Source organism: Cheilinus undulatus, linkage group 9 (genome assembly GCF_018320785.1).
Source record: "Cheilinus undulatus linkage group 9, ASM1832078v1, whole genome shotgun sequence".
Classification (NCBI taxonomy): Eukaryota; Metazoa; Chordata; class Actinopteri; order Labriformes; family Labridae; genus Cheilinus; species Cheilinus undulatus.
In genome coordinates, this window is record NC_054873.1 from 3,893,938 (window position 1) to 3,918,343 (window position 24,406).

Below are 24,406 nucleotides of genomic sequence, written 5' to 3' on the forward strand. Positions count from 1 at the left end.
TGGGGAAAAAGTGGTTAAAAGAAGTTGCAAAAATGGGCATAAAAGAGGAAACAAGTGGTATTTAATGACACAAGGTACACTGTAAACCCGAATAAGTTCAGAATACTCAAAATGTTTGTGGAAACCAATTACCTCGAAATATTTAAGTTGGCAAACTAGTATTGTTGAGTCAGTAGTTAAGATTACAATTTGCTCAAACTTAAAAGTTTCCATTTTATTATTGTTGTATCTAAGTTAAGTATACTTAAAATTTTTGTATACAGTTATTAAACATTTGATTTATTAAAAGCTTAAAAATCTTTTGCCCTTTTCTTGTCCATTTTAAGTTTATTGAACCTAATTATATTTATTAACATATGTATCTGAGATGCTCCCAACTTAATTACTTTTGTTTACCTAAACTTAAATTATTAAAACTCCAAACTCAAAGAGCACAACTTTGCAAAACTTGTGTTTCTTTTGAATAGCCTTCAATAAAAAAAATCTTCAGCTGGTCATTTTTGTTTTATTCATTTCAGTTTTTTTTTTATTCAAACATGCAATTACAACAGTATTAGCAGTGTTTTTTAAACTCACAGCAAGACATTTTGAATTGAACACATGAACCTCTATAATCAACTGTTTTTGTGGCTTTGTCTTTATATTAGTGAACCTGTGCAAATGTTCATCTCTTGGTACAACAACCCCATAAGAAAGCTCACCAGTGAGCTTTTCAGTGCTTGATTTGACAGCTTAAGTTCTGAACGCATACATATTAAAACATGTACATTTTCAACCAAAAATGTTTCCTCAAACTTCAAATACAATGACAAAAGGAAACAAAAGTAAATAAAATTGATAAGTCTTCTGTGAATAAGACAAGCATAATGATACCTAAGATGTCATTATGATTTTAAACACTTCAGTTTTAACACAACTGTGTTGTATGAAAAAAAAAATACAGAAAAAGTGCAAATCTGAGCGCTTGAGGTAGATGTTTTTGATGAAACAAAATCACCTGCTGTGAACTTTTTTCCTGCTTTTAACAGCAGTTCTTTAAAACAAACTGGAACACTAAGTCTGTGATAAAAACACACATAATGATACTTAAGAAGTCCTTATGATTTTAACAAACATTTTTCTGCAGCAACACAACTGTGTTGTATGAAAAAAATAAAAAATAAGTGCAAATATGAGCACCTAAGGTAGATGTGTTTGATGAAACAGAATCACCTGCTGTGAACTATTTTTCTTGCTTTTAACAGCAATTCTTTAAAACAAACTGGAAAACTGTAGTGCTGTAGTTCTTATCCTACAAGCACCTTGCAATGATGCCAACTCTTAGTGGAACAGGTCATTTTTTAGACCAAGTAGGCGGGGTTTAAGTGGCTCACCATCATCAAGGCCCATCACCACTTTTTGGATGAATGTAAAAGTATGAGTGAGTTTGCAGGGGTAGGCCAAATGCAGTACATACATCAACCCAAATATCAGTGCAAATGCCTCTGAGAATCTGGGGATACTCATCATCGTCATGTTGTCTTCCACCACAATGGCAAATCTGTCAGCAGTGAAGGGGACCATTTCTGCGGTGCTCTCAGTGACCATCATGACGAGGGCAACAGGAGTGTCTGTGATGTCTGGCTCGTCTGCCTCCTCGGCCTAAAATATGCATTAAAAAGGTTCACATATTTGCTGAAAGGAACTAGATATAGGATTTATATTGTGGATAAAAACATCATAGGACAGTAGCTAGTGACTAAAATATACAGATAAGGATTTTCTTTGAAACTCAACAGCTAGGTTGTGCCCAAGGTATGTGAATGGCTACCTTCAATACTGCTTCCAGAATACCTCAACTTTTTTACCAGTCTGAAAAGATCTATAGTCCAAAGCTTTACTCATAGATTCCCACTGACCCGTCAACATCACAATTTCATTTAATCTGATGGCATGTGCCCTCACTCTTCAACACAAAGCAAGGTCACATGGATCACACAGGAATCACATGACCACTGTGATAATTGCATAATCTTGCATTTAGCTAATGTAAACTGAGAACGTGCTACAGTGCCTTGTTGAGCTTGATTTTCTATTAATTGTAATACTTTTCTGGAATTTTGTACTTCTACGTCAGAATTTATGATTTTTTTATTTTCTATGGTGTACATTTGCATACTAATCAAATCCTACATTGTTGTGCTGTAACTTACAGGAAAATTAAATAGTTAAAAGATCAGTTGAATGTGGGGCTGATCAAAGATGTGCTTCTGTGGCTTCTCATCCAAATCATCAGAGATATGTTATAATCATGAGTTTACACATTGGTACATGGTGATTTGAATAGGAGAACAATGAAGAGCAGTGTCAGTCAACAGTCCAACTTCTAATCCAAGTAAAGTGAATCTGACTTTTTCTCAGAATTCTAAGAAAAAGTCAGATTTCTCAGAAATCAGACTTTTTTTCTCAGAATTCTGACTTTTTACTCAAAATACAGAGTTTGAAGTCAGAATTCTTAAAGTGAGAATTCTGAGATTATCTCAGAATTCTTTTCTCAGAATTTTGATTTTTTTTTTCTCAGAATTCTTTTTACAGGATTCTAACTTTTTCTCAGAATTCCCATTTTCTTCTCAGAATTCTGACTTTTTTCTCCAAATACTGAGTTTAAAGACAGAATTCTGAGAAAAATCTCAGAACTCACTTTTTTTTTTTTACAGTGGCCCTTATTCTTTTCCATAATACAGTCGAGGATTAGGGCCACTGTAAAAAGTGAGTTCTGAATTTTTCCTCAGAATTCTGAGATTATTCTCACGAAGTATGAGCCAAATTCTCCGAAAAAAATCAGAATGTTGACTAAAGAGATTCTGATTTTAATCTCAGAATTTTGACTTTCAAATCAGAATTCTGGGTTTAAAGTCAGATTCCTGACTTTTTTCTTAGAATTCTAAGAAAAAAAGTCAGAACTATGGGAAAAAAGTCAGGATAAGTTTTTTCTCAGAATTCTAAGTTTTTTTTTTCTGCAGAATTCTGAGTTTAAAATCAGAATGGCCCTTACCCTCTTCAGTACACTGTAGCTAGCTTGCCACAAAAAACAGTTCATAGTGAAGAACCTACACTATGAAAGGCATTAAATGCAAAACCTATTTTGACTGCCTTACATTTACCACTCAGCCTCAGCAAACCACCTGCAAGGTTTACAAATGTCTTTTTGTGTGTCTTATTAAATGATACTTTGCAAAACCATTAAAAGTTGATGATCAATGATGATGTTAGGAGTATAATATAACTGTGGATTGTTCACATTTCATTATAGATTCATTGATTCCAGCGAGTCTATTAACATGGATTACTTACATTCCAAGTTTTGTAGAAATCTGGGTCATCTTCACACAGGTACGCTGAAAGGGCCCAAAGAGCTGTGGTGCGTTTGATGTCAACATCCTGTATTTGCTGGAAGGACAAAAAAATTTTACACTAAGTGCACATCCTGAGCACATCCTGAACTGACTTTCACAAACTTATATGAACTTAACTTGTGGTGACTAATTTGCATAACAACAATATTGTGAAATTCAGTCTTTGCTATCCTTTGCAGATCAACTAGACCAATTTCCTACCTGATCATACAGCTGTAAGATGTTGCGCAGTGTTTCAGAAGTCTTGCCAGTGCGTCCGGCTTTCTGTCTGTATGTTGCCAGAAGTCGTGGTATGTGCCGGTCAAGCTCCGAATAGAACTGGTTCTGAAGGTTTATGTTTGTGATTCGATGAAATTCAGCATAAACCTTAAAGGAAAAAAAAAGACAAAGCAAAACATCAACATAAGACCACCAGGAGTGTGAAGACCAGCACCAGATATGCAATTAGAAATTTAGATGATTTTTCTAGGCTTTTTTAAACAACAGTGCTGGCATAAATAAAATCATCCTGAATGTAATGCTGTTATGGTTACAGAAAAAAAAACCACACAAAATGACAGATTTTCAATTGAAAAATGATCAGAGGCTGGAGGTTTACTTATGTGCAATAACACTCTTGGATATGTCAAAGAATAGTAAAAACATTGGCTTTGATACATTATTGTTTGATACATTTGATTTCCTTTGTTATATTGATAATCTGTCATTTTGAGTATTTTTTTCTCCACCAAATTAGTGACATCATCTATGAAATTGGCACTTTAAGGGTTAAAACCCATGATTAAAAAAAATAATAATAATAATACATTTGACCAGGACTGCACATGATCAGGAGAGCTGAGCAAAACAAAACAAAACAAAAAAAAAAAGAAATATTTATCAAATTCTTTTTTTTTTTTTTTTTACAAAGGCTAACGTTAGTGGCTGTTAACAGCCACAACAGGATCAGAGGAGTAAAGACTGAAATCTTATACTGCACACAAAATAATCATGCACTTAAGCTACTATTCTTTGAAATATCCAAGCATGACAGCATTTTAAAAACTCTCCAGCCTCCGATCTTTTTTTATATTGAAATCTGTCATTTTGTTTGTTTTTTCACCAAATCAGTGACATCATCTATGAAATTAGCATTTAACGGGTTACAATCCATGGTTAAAATAAAAATCAATATCTTTGATCAGGAGTGAACTTGATTAAGAGATCTGTGCAAAAAAAGTCTCTAGAAGTGAGACTTTTTCAAGATCACTTAGAAAGTCCTCACAGCCTTTTTAACATCTTTACACATTAACCTTTGACATTTTAACAAAAAAATACAACAGCTGATGCGACTTACCAAAAAGGTCTTCTGACAGTCAGATGTCAGTGACTGTTAGGAAAAAAAACAAATATTTTAATTTAAAGCATTTTCAGACCAGGCAAAGAAAATTCTCATTTACATTTTGATCCTTTGGAAAGATAAGTTACTTTGAAGATAAGTTTGTGTCTTTATTATGCAATCAAAAAGAATGGATTTAAAAACAAAACAAAAAATGCAGACAAAATCATGATTTCAAAAATACAAAAAAAAAAAATGCAAATAAACAAATAACATGGAGAGAGTAAATTGAAGGAAACAAACATCGATAAACAGGGATGTTTGGCATAACTTTTTTGCCTTATTGATGCTATTCCAATTGTTGCTCTTTTTTCCAAACAGCATAGATATCTTTATCAGACATTTACACCAGCTTAGCGTCACAAGTGACGGACTGCCTAATTATGGCCCCAGCTTCAGCGACAGTTTGCTTAATCTCACAGATATTGTACTATTTATGTATAAATAAATAAATTTTAATTAGCTATACTATCAGAACAACTCATCAGATGCATGTGCGTGGATAAGGAAAGAATCATAAAAGGGTGCATACTTCGACTGATCTTCAACCATTAGGCCTTGATCATTAAAGACTTGGTCTCCTGAAGATACATAAATGACAGACACTGTATTTATCACTGTTACCAGAGAGTGGCATCAGTTAGTGGGTTACTGAGGTAACTGTTATTATGACCGTTTTTTTCTTGTCTTCACAGCAGGGCTGGCTGAATAAATAATTATAGTAATAAATACAACAATCAGCATCAAACTACACAAGCTGTACCGTGGCCACTAAATGCTGTAGGCAAACAACAATGTGTGAGTGTATGTTATATAGAATCAGATTATTTTTGGTCATCTGAAAAAATGTGAACATGTTCATTTACAATTGTTTGTAAAGACAATCCTGTTAGAAATATAAATCTGTTTAAATTCTTTTCTTGTAATTACACATTGTTTTAAGCAAAGACAGACAAAAATCAGTTATGTTTTGAGAGAAAACCTCAATCATAACAGCTGCATAACATGGGAAAACACTGCAATTCATATGCTTAGATACTAATCTTGCATCATGTTCGCAAACAAAATTCAAGCATTGACATTACTTACTTATAAAAGATGATCTCTGAAGGATCAGAGGAATCTGTTGAGTGAAAAAACAAAATATTTCTCCATGTGCTCAGATTATTATGGTGTTTTTCTCACTAACACATATTTCTCAACAAGATAAAGGCCAATTTCTGATTTCACTATTAACAATATGATATTTTTGAAACAGGCTACATGCACAAGTACAGTTAAGGTAACATCCCAGAAGTCAATCATGCATTACCATCTTTTCAGTTCATTTTTACAGAGCATGTAAATACATAAATTTGAGTGTTAAAAAATTTCACAGGTCAGTAGACTATTTTGGATAAACAGACAAAAACTCATTCACAACAAAACAAATACAACCAGTGTTGTCATCTCCATGCTGATCTTTAGACACAGATCACAGCCATAAATATTGTTACATGCATTTAATTCAATAAAAAACGTGGCAAAAAGTGTACTTCTGATGTATCTATTTACTGTAGGATTTTATAAATATGCCATTTAATTGAATTTTAAAAATGCACTCATCAGTTGAGTCCATTATAGAGGAGTTTGAAAACACCTTCAACACATCTAGGAAAATCCTCACATTGTTGCTGTGTGTAATGGCAATCATTGTCAATCTGTGTAATATCTACCATGAAATTACTTCTAAAATACAATTTTCAAGACTAAGTGGGTACTAATAAGAACTGTAGATGTCCAGTCCATATATCTGAGACAGTAGTAAAAGACAGAATAAGAAGCTCCCATCCATATTTATCTTTAAATATCAAATGTTTCACATTTAGGTTACCTTGACTCTTGATGTGCACTTCTTTGTATCCACTTCAGCCTTAAATAAAAACAAATTTGACAAGATTAAATCAAAACTGGCAGATATGATTCACTTTATCCATCCTAAATATCCTAAAAATGGCACATTTTCTTTCACAACACCATAACCCGCCAATATGATGTTATAAATGACCTAAAACAAACTATCTGCGATTATAAAAGGCTTTCCGGCGTTGTAACAGCAAAACAATCAAAAATCCAAAGCATATGAGGCGCTCACATGTCCAACATTCACTGCCAACTTTACCGACAAGATCTGAAACTGTCTCCAAATTTGTGTTTTCCAACAACTTCCTGGCACTGTATGAGTAAAAGAAAATCATAACTGTGTGTGCAAAAAGTAACCGAGGCACGGACACGCACAGTCAAACCCCGCCCACCGAGTAAAAACCCGTGGACTCACTGCGTTAATGCCTGAACTGCCGACCGGCTCGACTCTGGACCAAAAGGCACAGTCGCGCACGCAAAGTTAGAAAATTGATACGACGCCTCAGCGTGCTGTGAGCACAGAAATCACTTGAACAGCAACAGAGAAGAAAACACACTCACTTAGGGCACCGTCACAGCGGCCGTATACATATATATAAATCTATCAGGGCTGTACGTTAACTTTTTTTGCCCATAGCGCTGGTGCTACAGAGGTCGGAAATCTTGTAGCACCGAACAAAAAACCTGTAGTGTAGCTAAACCCCGGCCAGACAATGATGAAGCGTACTGATGTTTTCTGAAGCCTTAGCACAGTATTTGAACATAACTCCTTTCCATATGAGCCTTCAGACACACCGTAAGAGCTGAGAGACAGATAAAAAAACACAGCTCTTCAATAAAAGACAAAAATATAAACAAAAAATATACAAAAACCTTTAGCCGTATTATTACTCACATCCATATAACAACAAAATGCTAACGAGTGCAACCCTTAGCATGTACGTGATGGCCAATCATGACAAACTAGCTACACCGAAACTTTCCGAGAGCAGTTCAATTCAAAAGTACATCACTTAAACAAAACTTAAGTAAACACATTCATAAAAAACACACAAAACGTTATAAAGCAAAACACCTTGTTCTCAACTCCAGCCAGGTGCTTAAATGAGAAAACATGAGAAAACGTCTTCCATGCTTCGTTTCTCTGCATCTGTCAGTTTTCCGTCTATTACGTACGGACTACTAAACAGGAAGTACTTCAAAATAAAAGCATGAAATTGTAAAGTCCGTGACAATATAAACAAAAATTACAGGAAGTGATAAATACAACAACAGACCTTCATAAGAGTCATTTACATGTAGCACAACACATAAAATGTTTGTTACATCTCTAAAACATGTAACCAAAATATATGCTTAGTAAGTGAATGTATTTAAAATACAAAACCAAAACAGCCTAAATTACAGCTCTTATTAATGTCTACCAAAGCAAACAGCCAATCACAGAGAAGAGAGATGCTGATGGTTCAACTTCACATTCAGACACAAAACAAGAGCAAACTGCTGAAAGCTGACTAACTTTACAGAAGTTTTAGTGCTTGAAGATGATCAGAGCAGTATGATTTAGAAATCAGACTTTGAGATAGATCAGATAGAGGAGCAAATGAGTTCAGATTATGCTGCTATTTGCTGCTGGAATCCTTTTGTTTTCGTTTTGTTCTACTATTACCAGGACAGACAGACAGCTGAAGTCTTTTTCTGTGTTCATCCTTATTACTTAAACTTTAGCGTGTTCTACAGACTGAAGAATGTTTCTTTGTGAATCTTAAATTGTATTTTAAGGGCTGAAGTGTTAGATCTAAACTACATATTGGTATTGGTATCAGATAAACTTTATTTGTAAATAAAACCACAATATTGTGCATTTCTTGTCAAACTAAGAAATATGGTTGTAGGAGCCATAATGTAGTATGTGTGTATGTGTCACGAGGTGTTTGGGTTGCTGTGGTAACGCACGGGAGCTTGGGTCACATGATGTATGTGGTGAATGCCGGTTAGGACTTAGAGGCGTGTTTACCTGCAGTCAGGTGGAGAGAGGGGAGCGGGGTAGCCGTAATTTTTGTTGACCGCTTCGCTTTGCCTTTTGTTTGCTACTGTGCACTCGAATCCGTCCAGTGTGTAACCGTGCGAACCGCTGTTTCATTAAAAACACCTAAAGTGCATTCAGAGCCTCAGTGTGCTTCTCTTGACAAGCCGGCAGCGCGTCAGACAAAATACAGGACCCACACCTTTCCTCTCAAGGCTGGATTATGGAGTCGCTACAATGGTAAAGTTTTATGTTCTTTGGGCCTTTTTAATGGATTTCTTGCAGGCCAATTCAAAAGGACCAAGGGCCACAGTTGGCCCGCAGGCCATTGTTTGGGCACCCCTTATATATTTACTGATACTCAGAGTAATAGAAACATATTCCTAACATTAGTAGAAATTAAACACTGTTAGAGTTTGGTCCATATTGTTCTATCACACTGGGGTCTGATGTTTATAGAGCTAATGTCAATGAACAGACGACCTTTTCTCTTTAACAGTGTAATCATAACATCAGTATTATTGGAGTTCAACGGTGAAAAAAAACCCAACTATTTCTAATTCGAGTCTTTACCCACAATATATACAAAGTTTATGCAATGTTGGGTGTATTATCTACTCTTATCTTGTCTTATCTGCTCCAGTCTCTCCCTCATACTGCTCTATCTTATCAAACCTGTATGCTACATTCAGACACGCATTGTCTTAACCAAACAGCAGCAATCTACGATATTAGTGGAGGAAAAATGCATCGTTTTAAACATGAACCTTTCATCAGAAGTTAGTGCAGACTGGGAGCTCTGTCCTCTCACTGACAGCCAACTCACTGCGATCGTCTGTGCTCAATTGGGGAGGACGAGGCTAACGGAGAAGTAAGCTAGTGCACGTTCGTAACATCGTCAAGCCTGCGTGCATCAAAATAAAACTTGGGATTACAGCAGCGCTCCTCTTCAACATAATGACAGCTGTGCTATGCCCTAACCTGCCCTTCTGTAAGAGCAGCGGCAGCAGCAGGGCCCCTCTCTCTCACCCTCGCGGAGCGTGGCCGCTCGCACTCCAGACGCACAGCATCGCGCATGACGAGGGAAAAAAAACCATTCCGCTTGAGTCTAAAATGTACCGGAAATAAGAAATAAATGGACTGGGCATGAAATTCAAATCTCAAATCAAAGTTTTTGGGGCAACAAGTCAAACCTAAAGTCTTATCTGCCCGTCTGGCACTTTGTCATAGCACCTGTGCGATGAGAAGTGAAAACCTCTTAGCACAGACCAATTTTCTCCTAGCATTTGCGACATATATGTCGCACTGTACAGCCCTGTCTATATATCAAAAACATGCTTACCAGATGAGGACGCATAGTATGAACATTAAAAACACGCTGAACACAAATTCCATTGACTGAGAGAGACAGATAGAGGCTAAACTTGGCATTGTTCATAGCTAAGCTAAATACACATGAAGTTAAACGGACATGGCGGACAGCGTGGCGGGGGCAGTGACCTAGCACTATGCACTACATCTGAAACTTCATACAAATATTTTGGACAATGAATACAATTTCTGGAGTTAAAAATTACATAATACGGTTATTTTAAAATTACATTAAGCAAAGAAGCTTTTTCATACTTACCAGCATTATCTCTGCTATAAAGATAAATGTTTAATTCTTGAAGTATTCAAGAAACTTCTTTGTCTTTGGGCAGTAACAGCAAAATGCAGAGGCTAACTCAGTGAGGTATTTACTCAGGATTGTATGTTTGTTTTATTGAAGATGTTAAACTATGCAGTCTTTTCATATGTTACAAATTTACAATAAATATTCTGTTGTTGACCAAATCTGCCTTTAGTTGGCCTGATTTATGACTGTAGGTTGTTTCAGTTGAAAGTCTTATTCTCAGGGATTTTAGCTTTCAGATTTAACATCTGTGTATGAATCTCCTGTAGCACACTGGAACTCAGTTTGGAAATGTTCAGACTTGGGGCTAGTGATAATAGACTACCATCAAGGAAACTTCTGATTTCCCTGATCTAAATCTGTGAATTTTTGGATGTTTTGTAAAAGAAAACTCGACAACAATATCTTTAAAACCATGTTATTGGACAGCGGCATGAATGATCTGTTTTTGTACCGTCAAGAAAAAGACGTCCAATGTTAAAGACAAATGATATTTGTAAAAAGATGAAAGTCAAGATTTCAAATCATGGTCATTAGACAGCAAAAAGTTGATTATCTCCTTTATTTCAAATGTCAAACATAGCAGTCAGGTTGTCTCATTTACAGACTGATCTTCAGTTATTGGTGCCAGTATGAAACACTTGACATATTTACATCCATCAAAGAATCAAAATGTTTGACATTCAGCAGACAGACATTTCAGATATGTGTTCATGCTGTTTGTTTCTGAGTACATGGTTTTTGGAGGATTTAACAGACAGAAAGGCACTAAAACAGTTATCAGAATGGATTATATTGATGAATGCAGGAAAACTGGGTAGACTTGGTTGAGAGAAATAATGTGACATAAAAAATAAATTAAGAGAAAACTCAAACTGATCTGAAGCCAAATACCAAAATGTTTATCTACTCAGTGTGACTGACAGGAGAGATGATCAGAGGAGCAGAGTTTTTACCACTCTTGTTGTTGCAGGGACTAAAGTATGGGTAGATTTTCTCAGTGAAGGAGCAGCCAGTAAAGGAGTAGATCAGAGCTGCAGCATCAACATCATAAAAGGAGACCAGACCCTCCTCATAATCCACAAACACCCCCACCTTCTCAGGACCAGACTGAAGAGAGAGATGGACTGATGGGTCAGCACAAGCTTTGTACTCATTTTCATTCCTCAAAACTATGGTCCAGAAACCATTCTGAGGAGACAGAACGGTTTGTCCCTTCCTGTTGATCGACTCTCTGGCCACTCCTAAATCCCAGTCAGTCTTCCCTTCAACCTGAACCTCGTAGTAAAATCTGCCTGAAGAGAAACTCTGCTTTGATAAGACAATCACACAATGATCAAATCTCTCTGGATTGTCTGGGAGATTCTTCTTTACTTTACTATCATAAACTTGTTTCCCATCATCAGACAGGATCAGCCAGGGATTTGCTGTATCAGGATCTAGAGTCACATCCACCTCATACTGCTGGACTCTCTTCAGCTCGGCCTCAATCAGCTTCTTCATCTGTTCACTGATGGTTTCCTCCAGCTGCTTCACAGCTCTCACCACAGTCCCCTCAGATGAAGGTGGATGGACTCTGACTTCAGTCCAGTCCTTGGTGGGTGGAGCAGCATTCAGAGATGTGAAGTTCTGGAGGAGTTGGAGGTGGTCTTCAGAGCGGGAGAGCTGCTCCACCTCAGCACGTCTCTTCTCCAGCTCAGAGATTTCCTGTTCCAGCTCTCTGATGAAGCCTTCAGCCTGTTTCTCCGTCTCTCTCTGCTTCTCTTTGATGCTGTTGATGAGCTCAGCCTGGCGTCTCTCTACAGATTCTTTCAGAGCGCTGAAGACTCCAACACCTTCTGCTATCTCTCTGTCTGCGTTCTCATCACTGAGCTCCACTGAGTGTTTGAGCTCTTCAATCTTCACTCGTCTCTTCTGGATCATCTGCTGAATTTCAGCCTCTGTCTTCCCCAGCTCGGCCTTCTTTCCCTCATATCCTTCTCTCAGGGGAACAACATCATGAGTCTTGTGGTCTGTAACTGAGCACATCACACAGACACACCTCTGGTCGTTCTTACAGAACAGCTCCAGCAGTTTGTCGTGCTTCTCACACATCCTGTCTTCCAGGTTCTCCACAGGGTCTATCAGGGGATGTTTCTGCAGACCTGACTTGGTCAGATGAGGCTCCAGGTGAGTCTCACAGTAAGAAGTCAGACACACCAGGCAGGACTTCAGGGCCTTCACTTTGGTTCCAGTGCAGTCGTCACAGGGAACTTCTCCTGGTTTGGAAACTTGTCTCTCTGAGCTGCTGCTGCTGGATTTCTGCTGAGCTGACTGTCTGAACTGAGCAGACATCTCCTTGATGAAGGTGTTGATCTTCAGCTGTGGTCTGGTGGAGAACATCTCTTTACAGTTGGGACACTGACAGGAGACATTACTATCCCAGTGTTCAGTGATGCAGTTTTGACAGAAGTTGTGTCCACATGGTAAGGTGACAGGATCAGTGAAGACATCCAGACAGATGGAGCACAGGAACTGATCTTCAGTCAGCAGACAGCTGGCAGCAGACACCTCTACAACCTGAGGAATATTGATAAAAATTAATGATCAATCTTATGTTAAACTGCTTGTTTGAGAAGTAGAAATGTTCTTTTGTTCAAATACAAGTCTTCACTCCTTATTGAAAATTTGAATCAATCCTTCCCTGTGTATTGATTGTTGAATTAAATGAAGTCAGAGATGTGTTAGATGTTTATTGTTAGGTTGGTTATTTCAATGAGTGCTGCACTGATACACCAGTGGAGTCTGAAACCAGGACTTAGAGAAGTGGTTCCTACCCTTGTTTCCATTAAGCCCCCCTTCACATATTTGAGAAGAGCTGTGGCCCCCCACGACCCATTAGAAAAGAGTGACGTATTGTTGTCAAAAATATGAATCAATTTGAAATGTTTTCATCATTTAAAGCCAAACAGCCACAAACACCAAAAGACTTTTCCAAAATTTGAGCAACCTCAGAGCAGAAAGACCCCCACCCATCCAGGCTGGGAAATATGGCCTTAGAGCACAGAGATGGATTCAAAGATCTTATCCTGTCAAATACACTGATTTAACACTGTTATAGATAAAGAAATATGTAGGAGTGCATGTACAAAATGACTCACTGATGTCCAATGATCCCTCATTCATGTGACAGCATTTACACTCATGTTTAGTTGCTTTCTCTGTGTTGGTGTCTGTACAGTTAAAGTTAAATATTAGGATCAAAGATTTTCTCCACAAACATTTCTTTGTCATGCTTTTACTTTGTAGTATTTTCTTTTGGAGTTTAGGATACTTTACTTCCTGTCAGGATGAACGCCTGCGTTCATGTTGAAAGTAAAAAAGGAACTTCTTTGACAGGAACAATATTTCTCTGTCTGATTTATTAAAATAGAGTGTTATTGTGTGTTAGTCAGTGTACTCACCAGTGTTTGTCTTCAGTTGAATTAGTCTTCAGAGAGAAACAGAGAGACGTCTCCTCTCCTGCAGCTCTGCCAACACTCTGACTAACTTTCACTTTGACTTCCTGATCAAAAACATCCACCTTCTCTGAGGACCGCCCTTCTTATCTTACTGTCCCAGTTATACACATAACACCAAGTGCCAAAATGACCAATTCTATAAAAAAAAAAACCAAATAAATGCTTAATTCATTCTACATAACACTAGCAGCTAAATTCATCCTTTAGTATTTTTATCAATTGAATAACTACATGTGAAATTATCAGGAATATAATGTTGTTGATGGTTCTTTAAATGTTAAAAATGCTGTTGTTTCTATCAGCAAAGATCCAAATTTAAGATGCGTTCCCCAAATCCAAAGTACAGAAAAGTTGGGACACTGTATAAAATGTGAATAAAAACAGATTACAGTGATATGGAAATCCTTTTCAACCTAAATTCAGCACGGAGACGAGATATTTAATGTTCAAACTGATCATTTTTACACACATCCCTAATCTGATTCCTGTGACGTGTTTCAGCAGCAGATCACCGTCTATAAGGCCAAACCTCCTGTGACTGCTCAGGCAGACGCCTCACTGGCAGAGAAGCTTCAACATTTCCTCGCCCGTTTTGAGAAAGCAACGCCACACACAGTCACACTGCCCCCACCATCCACCTCATCCCACACGCTCACTCTACAAGAACATCAGGGGAGAAGTGTGCTGAAGATGCTGAATCCAAGGAAAGCAGCAGGACCTGATGGTGGACTGGGCAAGGTCCTGAAAGCTTGTGCTGACCAACTCTCCAGGATCTTCAACATCCATGACACAAGCTAGCATCCCTTCCTGTTTAAAATCATCATCCTGGTCCCTACAAAGCCAGTGGCCAGCAGTCTGAATGACTACAGACCCATAACCCTCACATCAGCTGTTATGAAATGCTTTGAGAAACTTAAACACAGCACATCAACAACGTCCTCCCTCCCAGATCCACTGAGGACGCATCAATACAGCCCTCCACACTGCACTCAGCCACCTAGAGAACCCCAGGACCTGTGTACGAACGCTCTTCATCCACTACAGCTCAGCATTCAACACAGTCATCCCAAAGAGAGGACAAACTTCAGCACCTCAACTTCCCCTCTCCATCTGCTCCTGGATAAGAGACTTCCTCACAGATCGCCCACAAGATGTCGAGACCAACCCCCACAGCTCAGCTCTGGGTCCTGGATGTCCCTGATCTAAATCTGTGAATTTTTGGATGTTTTGGAAAAGAAAACTGGAAAACAATATCTTTAAAACCATGTTATTGGACAGCAGCAGGAATGATCTGTTTTTGTAAGATGTCCAATGTGAAAGACAAATGATATTTGTAAAAAGATGAAAGTCAAGATTTCAAATCATGGTCATTAGACAGCAAAAAGTTGATTATCTCCTTTATTTCAAATGTCAAACATAGCAGTCAGGTTGTCTCATTTACAGACTGATCTTCAGTTATTGGTGCCAGTATGAAACACTTGACATATTTACATCCATCAAAGAATCAAAATGTTTGACATTCAGCAGACAGACATTTCAGATATGTGTTAGTAACCCATAAGCTCTGCATGTCTGCTCTACATGGGGCGCCTCTCCACAAACCCTGTGTAGCTCTGCGTTGTGTTTCTAGGTGTTTTTGGGTGCAGGGTGTCTTGCAAAGAGAAGATGAGCCAGACAGCAGGGGTCGTAGTTGTGATGGAGACTTAAAATTAAATTGTTGCCAACTTCAGTTCAGTGTAACCTTAAACATCAGAAACAAAGAGAAAACTTTTGTTGGTTTGCCTGTTAACATTCACAGTAAACAGTTTCTCTTTACTAGTAAACCGGCTGATATGAACAAAAATGACATGTCACACATGCTGTAATATTTAAAACACAGTCCTTAAAATTACACTAAACAGTGCTTAACACTTTATGGAAACGTCGTTTAAGGAGAATAATTGTTTAACTGCAGTTTAACTTATATATTTTTACAAGATGTGGGCTGCCACGAGCACCGCTTACCTTACACGTCAGCAACAAAGAGAAACCTTCGCGAAACACGGCAGCCATCCCGGAGAACAACGGTAAACTACGGTGTCCGAAAAGGGACAAACAACTCGAATTGCTTGGCTCGGCAGAACGACATGCAGTGCTACACCACCACCTAGCGGTGTGTTTTAGTTACTGCCTTACATGATCATGCTGTTTGTTTCTGAGTACATGGTTTTTGGAGGATTTAAGAGACAGAAAGGCACTAAAACAGTTATCAGAATGGATTATATTGATGAATGCAGGAAAACTGGTTCAACTGAGTTGAGAGAAATAATGTGGCATTAAAAGAAGAATTGAAAGAAAACTGGTTTGAATCCAAATACCCAACAATGTATGGTTTTCAGTGATCAAAAATGTACATTATTACATAAAATAATGCTAAATCTTAGTGTAGAAAAGAGTAATCGTTCTAATCATGACTGACAGGAGAGATGATCAGAGGAGCAGAGTTTTTACCACTCTTGTTGATACCAGGACCAAAGTATGGGTAGATTTTCTCAGTGAAGGAGCAGCCAGTAAAGGAGTAGATCAGAGCTGCAGCATCAACGTCATAAAAGGAGACCAGATCCTCCTCATAATCCACAAACACCCCCACCTTCTCAGGACCAGACTGTAGAGGGAGACGGACTGAAAGGTGATCAAGACCTTCGTACTCATTTTCATTCCTCAACCATATTGTCCAGAAACCTCTCTGAGGAGACCGCAAGATTTTTCCCTTCCTGTTGATCGACTCTCTGGCCACTCCTAAAACCCAGTCAGTCTTCCCCTTAACCTGAACCTCATAGTAAAATCTGCCTGAAGAGAAACTCTGCTTTGACAACACATTTAAACACACGTCAAATCTCCCTGGAGCGTCTGGGAGTTTCTTTGTTAAGATACCAAGTTTGACTTCTTTCCCATCATCAGACAGGATCAGCCAGGGATGTGCTGTATCAGGATCTAGAGTCACATCCACCTCATACTGCTGGACTCTCTTCAGCTCCACCTCACAGATCAGCTTCTTCATCTGTTCACTGATGGTCTCCTCCAGCTGCTTCACAGCTCTCACCACAGTCCCCTCATATGAAGGTGGATGGACTCTGACTTCAGTCCAGTCCTTGGTGGGTGGAGCAGCGTTCAGAGACGTGAAGTTCTGGAGGAGTTGGAGGTGGTCTTCACAGCGTGAGAGCTGCTCCACCTCAGCACGTCTCTTCTCCAGCTCAGAGATTTCCTGTTCCAGCTCTCTGATGAAGCCTTCAGCCTGTTTCTCCGTCTCTCTCTGCTTCTCTTTGATGCTGTTGATGAGCTCAGCCTGGCGTCTCTCTACAGATTCTTTCAGAGCGCTGAAGACTCCAACACCTTCTGCCATCTCTCTGTCTGCGTTCTCATCACTGAGCTCCACTGAGTGTTTGAGCTCTTCAATCTTCACTCGTCTCTTCTGGATCATCTGCTGAATTTCATTCTTCTTTCCTTCATATCCTTCTTCCAGAGGAACAACATCATGAGTCTTGTGGTCTGTAACTGAGCACAGCACACAGATACACCTCTGGTCATTCTTACAGAACAGCTCCAGCAGTTTGTCGTGCTTCTCACACATCCTGTCTTCCAGGTTCTCCACAGGGTCCATCAGCTGATGTTTCTGCAGACGTGACATGGTCCGATGAGGCTCCAGGTGAGTCTCACAGTAAGAGACCAGACACACCAGGCAGGACTTCAGGGCCTTCACTTTGGTTCCAGTGCAGATGTCACAGGGAACTTCTCCTGGTTTGGAAACTTGTCTCTCTGAGCTGCTGCTGCTGGATTTCTGCTGAGCTGACTGTCTGAACTGAGCAGACATCTCCTTGATGAAGGTATTAACATGTAGTTCTGGTCTGGTGTTGAAGACCTTCTTACAGTTGGGACACTGACAGGAGACATTACTATCCCAGTGTTCAGTGATGCAGTTTTGACAGAAGTTGTGTCCGCATGATAAGGCGACAGGATCAGTGAAGACATCCAGACAGATGGAGCACAGGAACTGATCTTCAGTCAGCAGACAGCTGGCAGCAGACATCTCTACAACCTGAGGACAAAAGAGTGAAAACTTAACAAATTAGAAATAATCTAATTTTGGAACTTTATACATCATTCACACTTGCTCATTTAGAATATCAGGACTGCATTTTGGATTCTGTAGACGTTTTCTAACTGAACATTATAGAACTGATTGAATTCCAGCAGCAGTTTTCATTTGCAGGTGGAAGGGGAGACGTCCAGAGAGAGGGCAGAGCAACGACAGAGGGAAAGACGAGAGAGGAGGCCGTGTGTGATACATGGAGGGCTGAAGAATGCTTCACCCTTATTCTTCTCTGGGACATACTAGTCATCATTGGCCTACCAGAGCATCCAGTAAGAACTGTCCCAGCCACATGCAGATGCATGTTTAAAGGGCCAGGGTGGCTGGTGTCACCCCAAAATATGATTGGCCACCCCATAATTTTTGGGACATCATTGACTTGCATGCCTTGAAGCTTCAGGCATCTGTATTGCTGCAGAGTTGTATTGAATACACTAAAGACACACAGACACAGGACTCCAGCAACACATTATTTCAACAGTTTACATAGAGGAAGTCCAGTTCCTGTTTTGCCTTTGTTAGCTTTGCTGTTAACCCCTTAAAGGGATGCTTCATAGAGTGGAAAATGTACAGGTCACACCTTGTCCACGAGAGCGTTTTGGAGTTGTTGGATTGTGTATTTGATGAGTTTGATGAGGGAAAGCAAATAATACCTTCTGCTTACATAGCGTTAGCTGTGCAGCTGGTGTATCGGTCCCCCCGGATCTAAAAATAGCTTGCACCGACAACTAAAGGAAATGAACCTATTACTAAGACTATAGGAATTATGGCAATGGGCGAATTTGCCAAAATGTTGAAGTATCCCTTTAAAGCCTGTTGTCACATATTTGATACACACTTTTAGGGCTGACAGCTTTAATTCAATTGGTCGATTAATTGAACAAAAAGCTTTTGTTTGACTAAGATCACTCTGGTCAATTAATGCCCCCCCCCCCGGTCAGGGGGCAGAAGCAGTGTGCAACTGACTGAGAGAGACGTGCTGCTGTGGACGGGAGCAATGCAGCTCTAGGAATTACACGTAGAGAAGCACACAAAGCAACGCAAAGTGGGATATTTTCTGATATTTACAGCACTAACGCTCAGAAACAACACATCAACTCATCACAAAGATGCAGGCTGTTTGTACTGAAGTGGCGCTGCTGAGTCTCTCTGCTCTGCCCTCCCTCACTGCATCAACTCCAGCGGTCAGTTTAATTCACCTGTCGGTAAATAGGCTGCGGAGTATCATCTCCTTTTATAATCTCCCTCAAGTGTTCATATTAGCGTTAGCTTCTCTTACAGACACACAGAAAGGAGAGGTGATAAAAGGCGACGTCAACTGGTCATTAAGTCCCGACGAGCGAACTTTTTCCCTCTCACCTCCGTTAAAAAACTCTGCATGCTGTCTGCTTTATGCTCGTAAATGACACGGCGTGGGCTGGATCAGGTGATCCTGTTATTGGTTACCGTCGTAAACAAATGAACAATGTTGATCTGAGGTTATTTTGTAGGCCGTATGAGTTTAAAGAGTTACCACACCAGGACCACAGAGATCAAAGGCAGGTGCGTGCTGATCGTCTCCTAATTAGTTATTTTTTAAAGTACGACATGATGAGCCTAAAAAACTATTAATGCTTCGAAAGGCTTGTTATGTTCATTTTAGGATCATTTAGAGCACCAAGCAGGTGAAGTGAGGAACCTGGATGGATAGAATTAGTCCCCAACAAGATGATTTTTTTTTTTAATGAATGAATGAACGATTTTTTTTTTCTTTTTTACCTGAATAATTAATCAATTAATTGGTGTCTGGGTGCGATTACCTCTATCTAATCAGTATGATCAATAAATTACTAAAAAAAACCTTCTGAATACAATCTGAAAAATGATAAAAAATGTCCTCAAGTGGATTATCAGTTACCAAAAACATCTAATCAAATGAGATACAAAAAAAATGTGTTAAATTTTATGAAAATTTGGATTTTTTTGGATTTCAGTAGAAAGTGAAATCAACGTTTAATGTCCAAAAAATTTGAATTTTCTGGCAATAATTTGTGTTTGCAGGCTTTACGGGGTTAAAATGAAATTAGCTTGTATGCTAATCTGATGTAGGATAAAGTAAGCCTTGTGTTTACCTCTGTAGCCTTGGCTAAGTAACAGTGTAGTGGGTCCTGTATACCGCTATCTGAAATACACCAGAAACTGCTTAAACTGCAGGTTCTGGTACTTGTGGGCTCAGATAGGTGTGGATTTTTTCCCACCTAAAAAAAAAAGAAATAATCATTCAAACACTGCATTTTGAATTGACTTGGGCTGTCTTTGTGAAATATAAAAATTGGTTTGATGATCTGAAACATTTAAGTGTGAGAAAAATGCAAAAAAACTCAGGAATCAGAAAAGGAGCAAAAAAATTTCATGGCACTGTTTACCTCTGACTATGATCTCCCTACAACTTTAACTGCACAGCAGACAGTTTGAAAACTTCTCTCTCTATTTGAACAGCTGAGGAGAGAAGTCAGCTCATCAGATTCCTCGACTGCTGACGTGATCCCCTCAGTAAGAGCCCTGGAACACACAGAGGCAGCCACTGATCATGGTGTTAAACAACAAAGACTATTTCATTAGAGGCTTCATCTTTGCTGCAGTTATTTTTAAAAAGTATCTTTTATTGTGTAAAAGTTTAAATTAAAGTTGAACTGTGGATTTCTATGGTTAAAGTTTCCTTCTCTAAAGTCATGGAGAATAGAACTATACTGTTGTTTAACAATGAAAGTGAATTTATGGTCCCTGTTCTAGACGAGAAAGTTAACAATCACACAAATCAAACAAATCACAGTTTATGAAAAACACCGCTGTCAGCGTTGTCCCTGATTTTCACAATCGCAGTGTAACGTGAGGGTTCAGTGTATGGTGAAAGGATCACTTTAAGTATGAAGAACAGCAGGATGGAGTCAGATAACTTTCTCAGCATCTGTTTTCAATGGCAGCCACTTTCTCTCTGCTCCACAACAACTCTCTACTTCCTGGTTGCTTGTCACATGTCATGCAGTTGACAAATCAGAGATCAGAAGGGCTAAACTCTAAGTAAACATGATGGGAACTCCAGTGGCAGATTCAACATACCCTAGTAACTCTTGTTAGATGCTACAGAAAATATTTTAACATGTAAACCTTGGAGTTACAACTTTGTAACATGAAATATGTAGATAGTTCACTGTGTAGTTGCTAACTTATTATTTCTAGTTTTGTTTAACTCTAACTCAAAACATATATAAGTTCACAGGGGTTTACTTAACTGTTAAAGCTAACAGCAGCATTACTAATTTCGTGATGTTGACTTCTACAAGAGAGGACAAATGCACTGCTGCACTTGAAGGAATTCAGTTATTAGTGAACAAACACTCAAAAAACTAGATGCATTGTTCTTTAAATAGACTAAAATGTCTATCTTAGTTTAAAATGTCCAGGATTTAAAATTAAAAAAAATGTGCAGAAAAAGCTACAGAGGCTTTCAATAATCAAAAGGAAATACATTCTGGAAGTGATCAGGATCGTGTTCTAGATCCAGAAGTTCTTTTATATTTCACTTTATTTCTTTGATTTCAGCATTTTTTTTTCTCACAATGAGCACCGTGACTTTTATTTTGAAGGAATATGAGACTACTTACTTACAGGAAATATCTGAGTTTAATGTTAGCACTTAATGACTCATCAAAATGCCTCCAGGCTGCAGACAAAACCACAAAAATTTTATGAATTCCTTGGCAGAGGATCAGTTTGAAATATGTTAGAGCTGCAGCCTCCACTTAACTTTGTGGGAGTTTTTTTTTTTTAAATCCACAGTAAAATGGGGACATTTCTGGGGACGGGTCTGTTAGAACGGGGACTGCCCCCTGAAATCAGGGACGTCTGGTCACTCATTAAATAATCTACAAGAATAAAATGGACTCATTTCACTGACAGACCTTAAACTAAAGTCTGATTGAGAATCAATCACTGTCAGATGTATTGATCATGAGTAAAACACAGCAGAGTGAAAAAGTGGAACAGCCAACCCCGGTCTCCCCTACTCTCCACTCCCTCCTGAACTCTCACTGAGAAACTATTTATACTGGGATGGTCAGCTTGTAGTAAAACTGGTCTATCTGGTTTGTTCTCTTCATGGTGACTAAATAAAGCCTCTGCTTTCTACTAAACAAAGTCAATCAGTGAGATCTGTCACGTTCAAACTAGTTTCTAAGTTGGAGGAAAGAGCTGTAAAAGAGTGTAAAGTAGCTAAAGATGATCCTAGCTGTGTATTCAGTCTGATAAGAACTAGTCTGACTTCAGCCTCTCTTCTTCAGCTTTGACTTGTGTTTAGTGCTGGACTTCAAACAACATTTAGTCTGAATAGTTAGTGTTGTTGTGTTTGTTAGTCAGTGTACTCACCAGTGTTTGTCTTCAGTTGAATTAGTCTTCAGAGAGAAACAGAGAGACGTCTCCTCTCCTGCAGCTCTGCCAACACTCTGACTAACTTTCACTTTGACTTTCTGAAAAAAACATCCACCTTCTCTGAGGAACGCCCTTCTTACACACATAACACCAAGTGCCAAAATGACTAATACTATCAAAATAAAAGCATAAAAAAATATTCAATGCATTCCAAATAAACACGAGCAACTAAATCCATCTTTTAGTATTTTCACCAGTTAAATAACTACATGTGAAATGATCAGATTATTAGTAATCCTGAGTGAGTAGGGCTGATATCTAATAAACATATGATAAATCTACTTGGCCACAAACTCTGTTCTGATGAACAACAACAGAAGGATAACAGGAGGAAAAAGGTTCCAGCTCAAATATTTCAGCACCACGGACAGCGCAGTGTGCTGACAGGCAGACAGTGAGAAGATAGAAAACAAGATATGAAATAAAGGTTCAAATAAAGGGGGATCATGTTTCACTCACAGGTCGTTGTCTCTGCTCAGTCTGCTGTGTTTCCTGTAGTCCATGTGTGTCCATGATCCTCCACTGAAGTATAATCTGAACTAGTCCCGGTCCATCAGAAACCTTCATCCTCCTCTCCCTCATGATGACAGAACTGCCAACCACACAAACACTAGCAGCTCTTAATGATCCTCAGATGAAGGAAACTCCGTTCAGCTGACGGGGATGGTTGGTGGACAGGTATCCTCCACCTTCACCTCTCATGGATGGGTCTCCCAGGTGTTGGTGGTAGTAGTCCTCCTACCTTGGAGTCATTTCCTCCTCTTCCTCGCTAAACTCGTCGTTAGCCGCAGTCAGGCTAATGCTAGCAGTAACTTAGAACGGTTACCGTCGTCTTCATCCGTTTCATGATCTTCACTGTTGTTGTTTGAGGATGAGGAAGATGAGCAGTTAGATGTAAGAGGAGCACATGGAGATTTTTAACCTTTCTCACTCTCATGCTTCACATGTTTTAACGCCAAATTTGTGTTTTCTCTCAGTTTTGGCGCTAAAAGCAAACTGTGTGAAAACGAAGCTAGCTGGATCGTAATGACCGCCCATCAATCCCATGATGCTTAGCGCGATGCTAAAGGTATTTTAAAGGTATTGTTCTGTTTTCAAAACTTAAAATTAACTTTTCACTTCTGGTGAATTTCAATAAAATGTTGCAGTTGTTGATTTTTGGTCGTTTTTGTTCAATTTATGTTCAACACCAAGAGTGAGCTGTTAGCCTACTGCACTTTATATTTTCTAACATTTCTATAAAATGTTGGTTGGAGCAGTGGTTCTCAACCTTGAGGTAGGGATCATATTGAGGGTCGTGAGACACTGAGCTGGGGTCTCCAGATTCCTTAAAGAAATTAAGAATATTTTTATAATTACACTGTTGCCACTTTACACCAATTTAGCCAAATTTTAACTTGTTCTCACCATCTTTTCTGACCAATTTTGGCACATTTTTGCCACTCAAAACCCATTTTTGTCCTTTTTAAACCCTTTCCACCACTTTTTTTCCAGCCCGTTTTTGCCACTACTAAACCAAATCTTGCCACTTTCCACCTGTTGTTGGCTCTGTTGACCAGTTTTTGCCACTCTAACCCCTATTTACCACTTTTTGCCCATGTTAACCACATTTTACTTTTAGATACGCCCTTTTTTGCCAGTTTAACCAATTTCAGACAATTTCTTCCTCAGTTAACTCTTTTTGCCATTTTATATTAATTTTTCAAAACCAAATTTTCAATTTTTTGCCACTTTAAAGCCATTTCAGCTACTTTTTAATCATCTTTTACCGCTTTATATACCCGTTTTTGCCACTTTAACCCATTTCTGCTCCTTTAAAAATCCATTTTCACCACCTTATCCACCATAATTAACCCGTTTTCTGTTTTTAAGAAAAGGGATTTATATTTTTAAGAGGACACCTTACTACACAAATGAATAAAAATGATATTTGT

General features: G+C 38.7%; 4 protein-coding genes across 4 annotated transcripts in view; 1 reads left to right on the forward strand and 3 right to left on the reverse strand.

Annotated features, from left to right (window-relative positions):
• Window positions 1–14,506, forward strand: part of LOC121514688 (E3 ubiquitin-protein ligase TRIM21-like) — a 33,269-nt gene extending 18,763 nt beyond the window's left edge. Inside the window, exon 4 of the mRNA XM_041794918.1 lies at window positions 14,381–14,506. The gene's annotated coding sequence lies outside the window, so the exon portion shown is untranslated. The remainder of the gene's footprint in view (window positions 1–14,380) is intronic.
• Window positions 1,321–9,778, reverse strand: LOC121515669. The gene is made up of 4 exons (XM_041796559.1): window positions 9,731–9,778; window positions 3,597–3,761; window positions 3,334–3,429; window positions 1,321–1,641 (listed from the first exon to the last, which is right to left on the reverse strand). Exons 1-4 carry the CDS (start codon window positions 9,776–9,778, stop codon window positions 1,321–1,323), a joined length of 630 nt encoding a protein of 209 aa, XP_041652493.1.
• On the reverse strand, window positions 10,924–13,888 carry LOC121514691 (nuclear factor 7, brain-like). Its single transcript, XM_041794920.1, has 2 exons — window positions 13,820–13,888; window positions 10,924–12,935 (listed from the first exon to the last, which is right to left on the reverse strand). Exon 2 carries the CDS (start codon window positions 12,756–12,758, stop codon window positions 11,283–11,285), a length of 1,476 nt encoding a protein of 491 aa, XP_041650854.1. The 5' UTR covers window positions 12,759–12,935; window positions 13,820–13,888; the 3' UTR covers window positions 10,924–11,282.
• Window positions 14,507–15,260: 754 nt separating the features above from the next.
• Window positions 15,261–22,491, reverse strand: LOC121514690 (E3 ubiquitin-protein ligase TRIM21-like). Its single transcript, XM_041794919.1, has 3 exons — window positions 22,410–22,491; window positions 15,881–17,951; window positions 15,261–15,617 (listed from the first exon to the last, which is right to left on the reverse strand). The coding sequence occupies exon 2, from the start codon at window positions 17,940–17,942 to the stop codon at window positions 16,320–16,322; it is 1,623 nt and encodes a 540-aa protein (XP_041650853.1). The 5' UTR covers window positions 17,943–17,951; window positions 22,410–22,491; the 3' UTR covers window positions 15,261–15,617; window positions 15,881–16,319.
• Between the last annotated feature and the right edge of the window lie 1,915 nt (window positions 22,492–24,406).